Genomic DNA, 17,521 nt, shown 5'->3' with positions numbered 1-17,521 from the left:
CGTCTATCCGTCTATCCGTCTATCCATCCGTCTACCCAACTAACTTGTCAGAAAGCCTTACTGACAGTATTAGTCATCATGCTAGCACTAAGGGTACACAGCATTGTGAAGAAAGTCCTTGTTTGCAAATCCTCAAGAAACATGAAGGTTTGAAAACCACCCAAGAATTTCAAGCATAACTTGCGGAGTCTCTAGAGAAAGCAGATCAAAATGTACCTAGTTGCACAACAGACCTAAACTCCTTCTACAATTCATTCAATGTGCTCTTCCCCCAACTAATACCTTTTCTAAGGAAATGTTTATGGACTATACAGAGAAAAGGAGGCATGACATTAATCTTCTCCCAAAACACAAAAGTTTCCACAAGCTTTTCCAGGACCGTATAAGTTGATCATGTGTACATTGAAAGCTGTCTCCCCCACACCCCCAAAAAAGGAAATCTTTTTATATTGCTTAAGACTAGGATCATCTAGGAGATCTCACCATTATGTCTACTCATTCCAGGCACATTTTGCATTATTACTAGCCTCATCTTACATGAATTCCTGAGTAAATTTAATATATTTCTGGTTCATAAAGGCCTGGGTTTCACTAAGAATGAGAATGTCGGAGTCATCGAAATGAAGTGCATTAACGTTAAAAAGATTTCTTTTCCATCCATGTTGATGCAAATGTTGGGTATTCATCCTTTCAGATGGCTATGTAATATTCCATTGTATATATGGACCACATCTTCCTTATCCATTGATCTGTTGAAGGGCATCTTGGCTCCTTCCACAGTTTGGCTATTGTGGACATTGCTGCTATGAACATTGGGGTGCATGTGCCCCTTCTTCTCATAAAAAAAAAAAAGATCTCTTTTCCTCTCTGTGGCACTTTAAAACACTTCCTATTACTGGGATCAAGGGATTCTAACTGGAGGTATCAGAAAATGTAGTCAAGTAACATGGTTCTGAAGCCTGACAGTCTTGGTTCAATTCTGGTTTCTACAACCATTTGTATGAGGTCAGGGATGAGTCACTTAACTTCTAAATATTTCAGGTTACTCCATCTTTGATAAACGGAGAATAGGAATAATTATAAAAAAAAAAGGAATAATTATAGTACCTAAGTTTCATAAGGTGGTTTTAAGAAATTAAATTATATAGCCTGAATTAAATGTTAGCCATTACTGTTATTTTCATCTTGGACAAAAACACTTGTGGAGTGAGGGATATAGAACTTGATTTGTTACTACTTTTGGGGATGTTATAAATTGCCATTCTGCTAGTGAAATGACTCAAGCAAGGAAGATTAATTGCCTAATTTGAGCATTTTAATAAATTAACATGGAATTAAAACCCAACAAACCATCTCTAAAGCTTTCTCCCTTGGGCTTTTCCTAAGGGGATGTTTTACATACCTTGGCACTTACACCAATGGCACATCGAGAGACTCTTCAAGTGAGTTCAAAGTGCTTCACCCACCTTGATGTTCACAGGAATATTAATCAATATTTACCAAGCACCTATAGGATATGCGGGATGATTGTCTGGCTTTCCTGTGTTTCCTGAGCTTTGTAGACAGAAAAACAAAATCAAAAGAAGACTGTTATGTCCAAAACCCTAGGGGGGGGGGGTCAAGATCACAAAGAAGCATTTGTTCCTGCCACTGCACTCCTAGAGGCTAGAGCTCCGTGCCTTAAACCACACACCATCACCTTGCATTTCTATTTATCAAAGTTTTTAAAGACCCTTACCTCTTTATCTCATCTGTTGTCCTTTATCTCCTAATGGTTATCCAGCTATATATTATGTTATATATATTCATACAGTTCTAGGAATCAAAGTAAATATTGAACTTTATTCCAAGCAGGACTAGGATTTGTTCATAAGACAGCATGGTGATAAATTTCACTTACTTACTGAAGACATAAGTTGGAGTATAGGATATGCAGATAGCATGAACCTTTTATATGATTTACACTTTCACTAAAAGAAATGGTGATCATGTATTGGTTCTTTGGGGTAAAAAAGAACTTTTAGTAAGACCACCAACACAACAAATTTTTTAATTAATCTGTCTTTCAATCTTAATACTAAGAGGTTTTAAAGAAAAATTTTCTTTATAAACTCATTGCGTTCCTGGGTATAGTAAGGTATATGTCATTAACTTTTATAATTTGAAAAGTCATCTTTCTCCCATCTCTGTCCCTGATAAAGAAAAGAGTTTCATAAATGTAAAACAGCCAGATCAATTCTAACAGAAATGGTTGCAAGTCTTATTGGTTATTTAAATTTTCCTAATCTCTTTTTAAGGGTAAGCATCTGGAGACTCTCTTTTTGCTAACCACATTCAACAAACATATCAAAACCATCCACCTTACTACCTACAATTTTAAAAGCTACAAAATCTATGCCTATCCATTACGCATGTGTACTTTTAATGAGCGCAAGGCTTGGACACTTCGTGGCAGAAACTAAGAGATTGCAAGAGTCAGATGTTATAGTTTGATAATCATTCCAAAAAATTCATGCTCCATTAAACAAGATCCAACAGAGAATCCACAGCCCACAAAATCTATACACAAGGCCATATGTCTTCTGCAAATATTCTTCAAGGATATAGCTTCCAATAAAGATGTTTATCAATCTTCCAAAAGTATTATTTATTTTTTTAAAAACCCTACTAGTGCAACTCAAGAAACAGCCAGTCTTCTGATCAATTTCTAGCTAACTGAACAGACAAAAAGACCCAGGTTTTGGTCTCGACTCAGAAACCAGCTTGAGTGAAGCAAGGCACCTTTTTCACTCTTGTGGATCTTAATTCCCTTCTTTGTGAAATGAGAATTTGTGAGATGACACCAAGTTCTGTTCCACATACATAATTTTGTGTATCTTACTTGGTGATAGTGTTATTTGTAAGCTCTATGGAGTTTACAAGGACTCTCACACCAGCAGTCTCATTTGATTCTCAGATCTGATTTTCAGAAGTAGGTGGAGGAGTTAGCACTGTTTCTTCTTACGAGCAAGTGAGCTACTTTTGATATCCAGCAGGATTCACTAGAGCCAGTAGGATCTAAAGCATATTCCAGAAAGATTTAGTTTTCAGGAGTCAAAATGAATACTCCATAAAAAAAATTTTTTTTGAAACTGTCAAAGCCTTACTTAAAAGAAAAATCTTTAAAAACAAAGAAAAAATGTCATGCTTTGTGCTTCTGTTAATGCAGTCCTCAGTTGAGGGACATCATGCTGCTTTTAGGTTGAAAATTAAATTTAGTTACCATTTGATAAATATCTCTTGAGTGAGGACAAGTTTCCTTCAGGTATTTGAAATTTTAAAGGAGCACTAGGACTGAGGTAAAATTGAATTTTTGGGTCTTATTTCTGGAGCTCATCTTTGCAAAATATTTTTATATAAATTTGAAATTAACCAGTAAAATAGTTTACAAAGAGGAGAAAAGGGAGCTGAAAAGAAATATTCTGAATGCAGAGTGGAATTCTTAGCATCTCTGATGTGTTGTCAGCTCCTTAACTATAGGAAGACAAAGAAACAAGTTCTCAAAAATATGTCTCACACTTTACAGCTAATAAAATACAGCAACAGATGTGAAAGAATTTCATCTTTGCAAGCAATCCTATAAGGCCAAAAAGTTTTCTCAACCAAGCTCCCAATTATTCTTCATCTCAGAGTTCAAGGGATTTCCTGAGTAAATAAGATCCACAGGTTATTGAAAGACTCGTTTTAACTATCTATCTGACCTCTTTCCTCATCAAAACCATTTTGATAGAGAGGTAAGAAATAGAAATAGTACACTATGTGTGTTTGCTCCCTTTCCTTCTCTCTCCCTGTGAGTTACCCACACCTCTTCTGGAACTGTGAAGAATATAGCCAAAGGATGGGGACCACAGCAAGGAAGGAGGGGAAACAAGATGCCTCAATCATCTAACCAGGTAATTACCAGCTGGCTGTACCATGTCATAAATAACAAAGTCCATATTCGAAACAGAGCAGACTGTGAAGACTTGATTTCACAACATTTTGTCAGTCTGAGTTTTTATTCATAACAACAGTTCCTGTGGCCATTATAATCTGTATTTAAGAATCTGAAACTATGCAAAGTATCATAACACGTATTTTTTGTCTTGATGTAGATGCATTCTATTCTTTCTACTGACATTTAGTAATTCATGTACAGTATAAGGAAAATTCTCAAGCAGAATTCTTAACTATCAGTCTGTGTGGGCTGGGGGGGGGGGGGGGGGGGGGGAGAGAGTTTCATAGAGATTTGGTATCAGGATATTCTATTTATAATAGTTTGGATTTTAATCTTTTGGGATATGTGCCTTTTTACTATGCAAGTTCCCAAAGCCTCTCACAGTGCGAAGTCATTTTCCCTAAAGTTCTTTATTTTCTCAATTTGGAATACTGCCTTCAAAGGTGTTGGACTAATTTTATTTATTTATTTTAATTTATTTGTTTAAGATTTTATTTATTTATTTGACAGAGAGAGCATGAGCCGGGGGGGGGGGGGGAGAGGCAGAGGGAGAAGCAGGCTTCCCACTGAGCAGGGAGCCCAAAGATACAAGGATCGGTCCCAGGACCCTGCGATCATGATCTGAGCTGAAGGCAGACACTTAACCAACTGAGCCACCCAGATGCCCCTGGAAGTTGGACTAATTTTAATTTCCCCTTCAAAGAAGAGGAAAACTACATGCATTCCATCAGTTCATTGACCCCCCCCCGACCTTTGTGAAAACATGAATATTCAATACATACCTAACAAAAAGTAATTTCTACATCTTAGTTAGAATCAAGCAATTTTGTAATGAGTATAATTCTGAATAGACATGAAACAATCCATAAGCATGACAGTGGGTCAATCAAGAAGAAAGTAGTCTAATGCCAACCGTCATTAAACATACAAAAACCCCTCGATTCATTAATATCTTACAAATTCACAGCTATTCACAGCTCAAAATCAAATTAACCTTTTCTACCTCAAAAGAATTCATAGGCCTTAAATATGAGTGTCCAAAGTTATGTGACACCAGACACCAGCATTAGTTCTGATTTGATGTCATTTCTCTAATCAATAAAAAAACCAAGACAGCATTCCTGTCATTCACCCCAACGTCTCAGCAGCAAGCTTAAAGAATTTGAAAATAGACCTCTCATTCACTTTTCTATCCACAGATTTTTCTATCCATACAATTTATATGTGAGTGTCTCCAAGAGCAACTGAGGAGGTGGGTTGTGATAAACTTATACACATTTTAAAGCTAACACATCAATCAGAGGTTTATGAAGATGGTGGCCTTTCACTTATACAGAAAGCCAAATATGAAAGGGCAGAAGACTCGCATTACTTTTCGACTTTAAACTTCCTAATAATTATTAATACCACTTTTTATTTCAGTGGAGAAATACAGCTGTCAAGCTATGGTTATTTAGAGTAAGATTCAAGCATAATCATATGAATTTTATGCATGTTTCATCTTTAACTGAAATCAGAGAATAGCAAAGGCGGGGGAAGAGACTGGTCCTATTTAATAATCCTTAAAAAAAAAAGAAAAGAAAAACTGAAATGATAAAAAACTACTAGAATGTTTCCGCTTCTCAGGTATTGCGTTTTTTATAAAAAAACTATTACAAAGGATCTATCAATCTATTAAATTAAGTATCTCACAAATGGATTGTACTGTAAGTTTAAAATGACTTGCGTTAGAATCTCAAATACCACCTTCAGTACCTGTGAGAAGGCATTTTCTGAAGCATAATCATATACGAAAACTGCCACATTCACTCCAGGCTGTCCCGATATAATGAGTAAACCAAAATATGGAACTTACCTTATTATAAACAAATGGCAAATTGCAGGCACTTTTGAGCTTGCAGGTGTCTAGCATCGTTGATTAGAAATAAACAAAACATCTTTCATTCCAGTGAGACAACTGCATATTCAGACTTGGCTTTCTTTCCTGAATCCTTACAAGGGAGGCTGCTCACCTCCAAGGGATAGTAACAGCCTCTTCACAGAGAGCACTTGCTGCTCTGAACTGCAGCCACTTAGAACGAAAGTAAGAGGAACCCGTGATGCTTAAATACCATGGCTTCACATTCACAGGATATGACTCAACTCTCTCTCAAACCAGTAAGGATAGAATTTCTCCTCACCAAACTGTCAGATTACGTAACAAGCATCACATTTGGGGGCCGAAACTGTTTGCAAACTAAAATGTAAACATTTCCCCTCGTAAATCAAACATGCATTTTTAAAGTAATTAACCTCTTCCCCGTGGCACAAGCCACAAATGGAAATGAGAATTACATGGCACAAAGAAACCTCTCCTGCTTGCTCTCTGCAGGGAATTAATGTAATGTTATTAAATGTGTGTGAACTTGCTAGCACCGTCCTTACAGAGATTTAACAAAGAGGCACACAAAAGTCACTAACATTCCCATCAGTTCGAAAACAATGTGTAGAACGAAACTCTATTTTAATATTCAAGAAATGGCAGTTCTATACAACACAACAGAATCTCCTTCACGAAGTAGAGAATGGAAATAGATCTTTGTGGTTTGCTGTCGCCGATTCCCACAGAAATCCTGTCCCACGCTGTCATTACCTTGTGAAGCTTGCTCTGCCTACCTCTCCAACTCAGAGCCCTCCTTTATCTGTTTTGTGAACATTTCTAAAGGAACATGACTAATGACACAACTCCTTTAGTAAATGTGGCAATTTTCTATGCTTTCTCCACCACCCACTACCACTTAACACAGAGCTGTGTTAAGCTTGATCACACATTGAATTATTATATTTATACACCTCAGTCAATGAATATTATAGACTTAGATCCTCGAAGAAAAATCTACTACATAAATTCAATTGCCATCGGCATGATCAAGGACAAAAAGATGAAAAAGCACATTTATATAAAGTCTCATTTATAGCAAATTGAAACCACATAGACTAGGACTGTGCGATAGACATGTACGATAAGTCACATACGTCATTTTAAACTCTTAGTGGTCATGTTAAAAAAGTAAAGAGAAATATGTAAAATTAATAATGCTTACCCCAATGTATCTACAATATTACAATTTCATCACGTAGTCAACATAAAAACTATTCATTATTTTACAATTTTTGAACTAATCTTAGAGATCCAATATGCATTTTACCTTTATGGCACATTTTAATTCAAACTAACAGCCATCAAGTGCTCAATAGCTATATATGGTTAGCGGCTACTGTATTTGGCAGCATAGGTCTAGAGTTTGGGGTTCACTCTTCATCCTCAACTTGCAGGTGAAACATTCTCTCCTCAGAGGTCTTCCCTTACCACCTTAGCTGAGACAACCTTCCCTAATTACTTTCCATCTCATGATCCTTTTTATTTCCTTCATAGTGTACCACAGCCTATTTTCTCCTTTATTCATTCCTTTACTTAATTACAGTCTGTGGTCCCTAACAATAATATAAGAAACCTGAGGACAGAGATCTTATAGTCAGTATTTTATCCCCAGCCTCTGACATGGTGATGAGTATGGAGTGGAATTTAATAAACATTGTTTAATAAATAAAATAAACAAAATATAGAATTTAGGCTGCAGTTTGGCAAACAACACAATATTTAAAAAGGTGTTCAAAGACAAGGTATTTATTGGGATGCCTAGATGGCTCAGTCAGTTAAGCATCTGCTTTGGGCTCAGGTCATGATCCCAGGATCCTGGGATCAAGTCCCGCATTGGGCTCCTTGCTCAGTGGGGATCCTGCTGCTCCCTCTGCCTGCCACTCCCCCTGCCTGTGCTCTCTTTCTCTGACAAATAAATAAATAAATAAATAAAATCAATCTTAAAAAAAAAAAGACAAGATATTTATCATAGGAAAGATATCACTGAACTTTTAGCAAATATAATGAATAACACTTTTCCTGAATAGGGAAAATTACGTCTTTTTCATAATGTCAATGATCTTCAATCTATAACATGCTTTATTTTCATATACAATAGTATAAGCAACATACTTGTTTCATTATTCTAGCAAAGATTTGGAAAGATACTTATAAGAATACTTTGTTCCTTATAAGATAAATCTGGATACCATTAGGATTTCTATTCATCTCCTACTCACAAAAACATAAAATATTATCTATAAGACATTTTTAGGAGACACTGATATATTTGCTTGACTGGCATATATGCCTCCTCCTTCTGGTATCATCATCCTGATTTTTATTTGGCAAGTCACCCATCTGTCCTTGCATGCTGACCTGGACCCAGAAGTGGGCATGTGACCCAGACCTGACCAACCAGTGTATACGATCTACAGAACTGCAGTGATAGGGTCAAGGATGGGCACATAACCAGAGCTGGTCCACTGACAGTCAACACTCTACTTTTGCTGAGAATGTGAAAGACATTGTTAAGTTTATACAACGTAAGCCTGGAACTGCTGGTTGACACACGTGCTACCACCTGGGGTGAGTTGTCTAAAAATGAAGCCAATCAAGAGAAAAACAAAGTTGAAGATGTGAAAGGCAGATTCCTGATGCTATTGTAGTTCCTAGATCTGGCCACACCATTAAGTCACATCTGCTCTCTGTTGCGATGATGGATATACTAGAATATTCACTGCAAAATTGTTTTTTAATAGTGAAAAAATGGAAACTTCGCATGAATAACAGAAGGGTTAAAAAAAAAAACCCATGGGGTCACCACGCCAAGGAATATTATGAAGTTATTAAAAAGAACCAGGTTATCTAGATGTGCTACCCTGCAAAGCTCCCTAAAAGACATTATGAAATGATACGTTGCGGAAATATACATTACCCCAGTTATGGGTACGTGAATTTTTACATGCAAATTCATAGAAAAGAACCTGGATGGACTGCGCACCAATTGTGGACAAGCCATTATATCTAGGAAGGATGCTTGAAATAAGGAAGTGATGGGGGACACCAACAGATCCAATCATTTAGCTCAATGTATTGCTTATTTCATAAATCTTACAAAAATAAATTCACATATTCTGTAGGTAATTTGAAAAGAACATGCTACTTTTAAAAATGTTATCACAATTTGATATTTTATGTCTATATCTTACTATATTATTCTCACTCTAAGTGGACTACTCTTTATTATTATTTTTAAAACAATGTAACAAAAGTGAAAGTGCTGTTCTCTGCCCCACTCTGTCTTTTGCTATTTATTATTTTTAAATTTATGATTTGTGTTTTTAATTTAAAAGTCTACTTTTTTTCAGTTATTTATCTTTATTTCTTGAGCCAGAAATATGGTGAAGAGTAAGTGTTCCTCAGTCATTACTGCTGAGGCGTTCCCAGACATGACGTCAGATTGCATAGCTAAGGGCTACCTAGGAGAACTCCTATTTCTAATGAGCACTTCAGCTCCACATTTCTGGAGCATGTGCTGGGTGCCTGTATTGTGTTAGAAAGTATGAACAAGCAGTCCACACAACCAAGAAATATACAGTCTAATTGATGGAAAAAAACTCATAAGCAGGTGATGATGATGATGATGATGAAATGAAGAAGTAACCGTGTGCCGGAAACTGTGCTACTTCATTATTTATTAGTGGTTTAAATAAGATGGAGTAAAAGTTACTGTAAGAGATATATACCAGGTGCTTCAGAAGCAGGGAGAAGACAGTATGTTATCACCTTTACCCCAAAGATCATTCAAAACATGAAGTGGTCATGTTTGAGGCAGTATGACCTGAGCGATAGCAAGACCTAGACCTGCTGTTTCTATTTTCCCAAACAGCTCACACATAAATTAATACTAATTTAGTTAGAAGATTAAAAGTAACTAAGGGCTGGGTTATTTGTTTGGAAAAAACTGCTTCCTTGGGAAACAACTTCATTTTTATGACCGGTGATCCAATCAAATAATGACATTTTCTTCATTCACTAGAGACAGAGTTAAAAAAAACAAAAGCCAATAATAGTTCTTAGGAATCCTAAGAAAGGGCATATCTACCTGTATCAGATTATTAGTAATTTATAACACTAAAGTTAAAAATAAGCTCTTGTTCCTTGAAGAAATCCACTGGTGAACACATTTTGTTTAGGCATCCAAACGTATGTCTTTTGCAAATACGAATGTTCACATTCTGTTTCTGTCAGTGTAGGTAGGTAATATCTATAGTTTCATGAAAAAGTACAGAATATGAGAGTACTTCCTCTCAGAAGCAAACACAGGCAATGGCTGTTCAAACACTGGGGGAGGGTGATCCGGGCTGGTGGCATATCCTTCCTCTTGTGGATCTGTCTCTCCAATTCCATTAAACCCAAGTCCAGGAGTAAAATGCCCTTCTGATGCCCAAGCTGCTTTCTGATTAGCATGTGGTATCCTGTCAGCATGCCTTCAGGGAGAACTTGCTGGAAACTTGAGGGACCTGTCCTCACAACAAATTAATAAACTGACAGCCTGGTTAGAGACGTAGCCTGTCTACAGGCACAAACAGGCTGGATGGGTACATGAACGCCAGGCCCAGGAGTTTCACTTCTTGTAAATGGAAACACTGGCTTTCTGATCCTGTACAGTAGTCATATGAGCTTCATTACTATGAGCAAAGCTCTGGGGGATAGATGGGCTCTGGAACTGCTGACCAGTGTGCTTTCTAGGCCCACAAGGCTTCAGGCCAGACCATGGATAGCGGCAAATTCCCTAACACAAGTCCACCTGCAAAGCCTCTTAAGACCTTAAGTAATTTATCCAGCAGCCTTGCTTCCCCTGTATTCTGCTCCTGTGGTCATCCCTTCTAAAGGATCCCTACCTGGTTCTCATAAGATCTAGAAGTGACCTAGAAATGTGAAGTGAAGAATTAAAGATAAAATCCAATGAACACAAAGGGACAGAAAGTTCATGGGGGGAAAAGGGAATAAAGGGGGGAGAAAGGAAAAAATTTGAAAAGAAAGTTCATGGGAATTAAAGTATTTGCAAGCATTGGTGCTAGGAAGCAGACGCTGTGCTCCGAGCTTGCCAAACACCATCCCATGAAATCCTGAGAAACTGTGAGGCAGGCACTACTTTTGACAATTACTCCATTTCACAAAGGAGGAAACGGAGGCTTAATGAGACGAAGCCGTTTGAGCACACTTACTTACACAGCGGACCAGTAGTGGAGTGGGGCTGAGAACCTGTAGCCTCCAGCACGGCACTGTGTTGTTTGTGCACTTAGCACGCTTGTTCTTAAAAACCAAGCATGCATTTTGCACTTACTACATGGCCAGGGACTGTTCTAACCACTTTACCAATACCGGCTAATTACTTCCTCATAATAAACTTATGAGTTGGGCCCTAAAACATCCCCGTTCTGAAAAGGAAACTGAGGCAGACAGCAGTAACTCGCTCAAGATTATACAGATGGCAGATGGTCTAGGCAGGATTCAGATCCAGGCATCCAGCGCCAGAGTCCAGCTCTGTCTCCATGCTTACTCTCACCGGGTTCCCCGGGGAAAACTGAGGAAGATGCCAATCTTAAATATTCATTTTAGTGCTATTGTAAGTGCAGTTTTTCAGAGGGATGGATAGAAATACTGTAGAAAGACACCTCTGATAGCCTATCATTTCTCTTCATTACATGCCAAGCCAAAAAACTGCAATTCTTCTGTATTTAAGAGACGTGGGCCAAGTAAACACCACAGCGTACGATAGGCCTGGGTATGTTTATTCTTAGGAAAGATAGCCAAAGAGGGTAACAAATTTAATTCTACATCTTTTTCCCCTCATTACTACAGAGGGAATAAAAGGACACTTTTTATTTCTGAATTTATAAATCCTGGTAGATAAAGATTGGAATACTTTTGAGAAATCTAAGATGAAGCAAATATTCCAGAGTTTAATTTAAGGGACGGTTTCTCTTAGAAACCGAGCAAGTTTAATAGCAGAATAAAAGTTCTTTGAGCATAAAAAATCGATGTGGTTACCTCCTAATTTGCCTTTAAAAAAAAAACCCTAATGTGTATTTTTGTTAAAAAAATACATACTCTGTAAAACAAAAAACCTCAAAACAATACGAAAGAGTATTAAGCACAGTTTAAAGCTCCCAACCCTGCCTCCTCATTACCCAAAGCGGACCACTCTCAATTTTATGATTTCTTCATTTTCCAAGAATATCTGATCATATACATGACCTGGGCACACACTTTTTACCCCACAAAAAAGAATATGCTTTTCACATTATTCTACCACACTCCTCTCTGAACGTAACTTATCTTTTCATGGCATGATACACACACATTTACATACATGTTTATTTTCTGTTTATTATTTTTACCATTTTAACAATTTTACTTTTTTAAATTTAAAGTATATAATTAACATATTGGTTTCAATACTGGTTTCAAGTGTGCAACACCCACAGTGATTCGATAATTCTATCATTCAGTGCTCACCATGATGTTACTGCCACCATACAATGTTACAATATTCTTGACTATATTCCCCCCTTCGTACTTTTCATCCTAATGACTTATTTATTTTGTAACTAGAAATCTGTACCTCTTAATACCCTTTGCCTATTTTGTCCATTCCCCACCTCCTCCTCTCTGGTAACCACCAGTTTATTCTCTATGAGTCTGTTTCCACATTTTTTGTTATTATTTTATTTCTTTGCTTTTTTTTAGATTCCACATATAAGTGAAATTATATAGTAGTTGTCTTTCTCTGTCTCACTTACTTCACTTAACATAATACCCTCTAAGTCTATCTATGTTGTCACAAATGGCAAGATTTTAGTCTTTCTTATGCTAATACTTCATTTTATTTATATATATGTTATACACACACACACACACACACACACACACACACACACATACACCATATCTCTTTTATCCATTCATTGATCAGTGGACACTTAGGTTGCTTCCATATCTTGGCTATTGTAAATAATGCTGCAATAAACATAGGAGTGTATAAATCTTTTTGAATTAGTGCTTCTGTTTTCTTCAGGTAAATACCCAGAAGTCAAATTGCTAGATCTTATGATATTCTCACTTTTAATTTTTTGAGGAAACTCCATACTATTTTTTATAGTAGTTGCACCAATTTACATTCCCACCAACAATGCATGAGGGCTCCCTCTTCTCCACACCCTCACCAACACTTGTTATTTCTAGATACCTCCTACTATAAACTAAACTTTTGATTCAACTTAAAATGGAACTTGCAGATCCATAAATTATAGACTTTTATTAAGAATAATACTTAGGGGGGGGCGCCTGGGTGGCACAGCGGTTAAGCGTCTGCCTTCGGCTCAGGGCGTGATCCCGGCGTTATGGGATCGAGCCCCACATCAGGCTCCTCTGCTATGAGCCTGCTTCTTCCTCTCCCACTCCCCCTGCTTGTGTTCCCTCTCTCACTGGCTGTCTCTATCTCTGTCAAATAAATAAATAAATAAAATCTTTAAAAAAAAAAAGAATAATACTTAGGAATTGATTTGGTAAAAATAACACCCTCTGACTCATACTGTAAATGTGAGGGGAACTTTTCTATTTAAATAATGAGAAAGGCCTTCACTGGTTTCCATACCAATTAAACAATCCAATTCAGGCCTTTTGAGCCAAGGTCTAAAAAGTTAGCTCCATCCTGAATCTAGGTAGTCTCTTTAAGTCCTGGATTTCTTTTGTTCCCCTACAAGTCTCTGCTGTTTGATTTAGTTCATAAACTCTTTCCAGGGACCATCATATTGGAGGACAGAACGTGCTACTTAACCAGCTCATAAAATGGCACTGAACTAAAAGGAAAATTCACTATAACCTTTTCTTTCTTTCAGCTATTTATTCTCCTAAACAATCCAACCTTCTTTGCTTAATACAATTTATGTAATCTGGTAAGCAAACATAGCTTACTCCCCTAGCAATACTCCCTAGTCTTACACCTTATAAAATTCTCAACACAGCCCCCACTCAAACTGGGCTTGTTTGAAATTATTTTTATCACCACCACTCTACTCCATGCCTCCTGTTCCTTTGCTCCTTCACCACCACAAACCTACTTTCTCCAGTGCCTCCTTCCTTACGTCCTTGGAAGACTGGGTTAAAAAGAAAACAACAACAAAAGCAGGTGTTTTTTATTCTCATCCTCTCCACACAGTAAACACTTCTCAACTTGAGAAATGGCTTTAGGACAAATAATAATCCAGATCTAAATTATAAAATCCTTTGTTAGGAGCTCAGAAAAATCTAAGGCAGTGGCTCCTAGAACTTTTTAGACACACAAAGGCCCTCTAAGCATCTTAAGAGTATGCTTTACAAATCCTCTGCATTAAACAACTGGGCTTCTATGAATCATAAGAATGAATCATAAGAATGTTATCTCGAGGTATCTCATAGGGATCCAAAAGTAGAGATAAAGTACACTTGTGTTTGTGGACTCATAGGAAAACCACAAAATTTTTAAGAGAATTGTTGTGAAGTGGGAACCACCAACTTGGATTAAAACACTGGAGACAGTACAAATGAAAAGTGGACTTTGGACCCCCAGCACTAGAGACAGTAAACAGGCAGAGAGAAGAGGCTATTTGGTTGCAAATAAAACTTTTTTTTTTCCTTAATGGAGTATAAAGACTGACTCAGAAGGCAGAGCCAGGAGCCTACACTGTGAAAGCAGGAGCCAGAAACGACAGTTCCCAGGAGCAGGACTACACCCTAATGAAGAAACTGGCAGCTTGAGCCTGGCTGGATTTCTGGATTGTGGTCGGCCAGTGATTGCTATGTGCCTCCTGCTTTCCCCCCTTTTAAATGGGTGAGTTGACAGCAGTTTACCTATGTGTGTCCTGTCACTGAAAGTTGGGTTTTGTGGGGAGTGGGGGAATTGGTTGTTAAAGGGTACAGAGTCTCAGTTATGCAAGATAACTAAGTTCTGGGGATCTAATGTATAGCATGGTGATTATAGTTAATACTATGTTGTATACCTGAAATCTGCTAAGAAAGTATATCCTAAATGTTCTCACCACGCACAAAAAGTGATAATTGTGAGGTGACAGATGTTAATTAGGGTTGGTTGTGGTAATCATTTCACAATGTATACCTGAGTCAAACCATCATATTGTACGCCAAGAATATATATAATTTCTATTTGTCAATTATACCTCAAAAATACTGGGGAAAAAAATCTTTCCTATTCCACATGCTATTCTTGCAATGCAACTGACATTTCTCCCATCAAGAGATGATGGAAGTTTCCTTCTCCTTGAACAGAATTATGACTATAGCAGAAATGATGGTTTTGTGACTTCTGAAGATAGGCCATAAAAACTGGCTCACAATCAGTCTAGTTCCCTGGAGGGCTTGCTCTTAGAATCCAGCCGAATCCAGCCACCATACCATAAGAAAGCCAGAGCAGCCCATGGAGAGGCTCACAGGGAGAAAAACTAGGCCTATAGCCCCAGTTGAGTTCCTTGCCAATGGGCAGGACCAGCTTTGAATAAACAATCTTGAAAGTGGATCTTCTAGGCCCCAGCTGAGTGATGTTGCAGGGAGCAAAAACAATTTGATCTTGCCAAGCCCTGCTCACATTGCATATTGATGAGCAATGTAAATGACGGATGCTGCCTTAAGCCACTAACCTTGGGTCAGTTTGTTATGCAGCAATATATAACTGAAGTACCATCTCACTGCTTTCCCTGCATGCTGCCTTCTATTTCTCCTCATTCCCCATGAATTTTCTACAAGATAAAGCTGATCAAGTTATGTCCCAGATCCGCCCCGCCCCCCTTTTTTTGCCATTAGGATCTCTGCCACTAAACTATAATCGCTCCAAGGTCATGAATGATTGCTTAACTTTATAGTAGCATTAAACATTTACTGAATAGGGCAGCGGGATGGCCCAGTTGCTTAAATGTGTCTTTGGCTCAGGTCATGATCTCAGGGTCCTGGGACTGAGTCCTGCCTCAGGCTCCCTGTTCACTGGGGAGCCTGCTTCTCTCTCTGCACCCCTCCAACTCATTCATTCTCTCCCTCTCTCTCTCTCTCTCTCGCAAAAATAAATAAAAATACTTAAAACACACACACAAACTACTGAATAAATCAATTATCAAAATGTTTTGTTTCTGTAAGTTAAGTAGAATCTAAACTAGAGTCTTGACTTGTAACACGTAAATTGTGTGAAACTGAATTGCCAAATTAACAATACTGCTGATTTCCCTTTAATGAGCACAAGGACAAAAAATTTAAAGAATTCACTTTCAAATGTTAAAATAGTATGTACTTATAAATCGAGAGACATTCTTGATGAAAACATCTTATGACTAAGAAAATATGGTGTGAAAAATTGACACATAATTCTTTATAAGCAGAAAATATACTGTTTTCCCTAAACCTTAATAATCTGATTTGGTAAGTCTAAAAATAGTTCTGCTTTGTCATGTAAAAGTACAAAATTATAAGCAGTTCTTAATATCCCAAGTGTAATATTTATTATTACCATTTCTGAGAATTTCCAAATTTTCTGTTAACGTAAATATATATTTTCTTCTGAATATTCCTTTATTCCTTCTGTTAGTACACAACTACTCCCAAATTCTCTCTGTAACAAATTATTGGTATTTGTCCTTTTATCTTTTCTTTTTCTTTTTGTTTCTTAGTGATTACCTCTTCCCAAGGCAGATTGTTTTTTTATTATTTATGTTAAATTTTTATAAAACCCACTTCCTCCGAGGAGTTTAAGGTACTTGGCATACAGAAGATTTTTTGTATCTTATTTGTTTTCATGAACATCTTCCAAGCCTTGAAACAGCAAAGTTAGGGGAAACCTTGGGTCAGTTTGTTATGAGCACAGAGCAGGGGACAGATCAGCAAGGTCAAAAGTGAATAGGAATTGGCTTATTTGTAGAATAGTGAGATCTCAGGGAACTGTGAAAATAATTAGGTTCAAACCACAGTCAACTTTATAGCGCTACCCTTGGGAAAAGAAGGTGTCCCGATCTCTCATTTTTAAGTTGACTGCAGGATCCCTAGTTCCAAGCTACTCTCCTTTAGCCAGTCTCTTCTATTAGAAATTGAGTAGTAGTCCCTGGTCTTTGTACATTATGCTGGATTTAGACAAAAGTAAAGGCAGAATCAGCCTGAAGGCCATGATTTTCTCTTCATTTACATTTATTAAGAAATTAATTGATATATGACTTGGGGAGGTGACAGTGCATTTGAAATAAAAGGAGGCACAGGAGACAGTGAAGAGACTTCCATGGGTTTCTGGTAACAAGACCTCCAGGAGGAAGGCTGGCAGGTCACATCTGTGAAAGTGGGACCTCAGACACTTCTGAATGGGGACTGAGAGTTAGAACTAAGCTGCTTTAAAGATAGTGAAGAAAAGTGGTATTTATCACACACTGATTTTGTGGGCAAAGACTCCTTCAAAAAGGCCACATCTTTGGCAAAACAAAATTAGAACATTCAGTGTTCCATCTGGGCCACACAAGAGCTATCCAATATTTCCATTGTAGAGACTGTGATTTTTCTAGGAGAAATGTTCAATAGGGAACAACAGCAGCCGCAACAATGACAACGAT

The 17,521-nt window shown here is 37.5% G+C and overlaps 1 protein-coding gene across 11 annotated transcripts in view; it reads right to left on the bottom strand.

Moving 5' to 3' along the window:
* MCTP1 (multiple C2 and transmembrane domain containing 1) overlaps window positions 1–17,521 on the bottom strand; it is a 506,242-nt gene that overhangs the window by 327,693 nt on the left and 161,028 nt on the right. The window contains exon 1 of one of the 11 annotated variants that reach the window (XM_008700867.2): window positions 5,832–6,125. The exons of the other annotated variants lie outside the window; for them this stretch is intronic. Within the exon in view, the coding sequence (XP_008699089.1) occupies window positions 5,832–5,888 (57 nt within the window). The 5' untranslated portion in view covers window positions 5,889–6,125. Of the gene's footprint in view, window positions 1–5,831; window positions 6,126–17,521 lie in introns of those variants that run through there. 11 annotated transcript variants of the gene reach the window in all.

The sequence above is a fragment of the Ursus maritimus genome, unplaced genomic scaffold, assembly GCF_017311325.1.
Source record: "Ursus maritimus isolate PB19 unplaced genomic scaffold, ASM1731132v1 scaffold_5, whole genome shotgun sequence".
Classification (NCBI taxonomy): domain Eukaryota; kingdom Metazoa; phylum Chordata; class Mammalia; order Carnivora; family Ursidae; genus Ursus; species Ursus maritimus.
The sequence above is the reverse complement of the archived record's forward strand: the minus strand, read 5'-3'. Positions and strand labels throughout refer to the sequence as shown.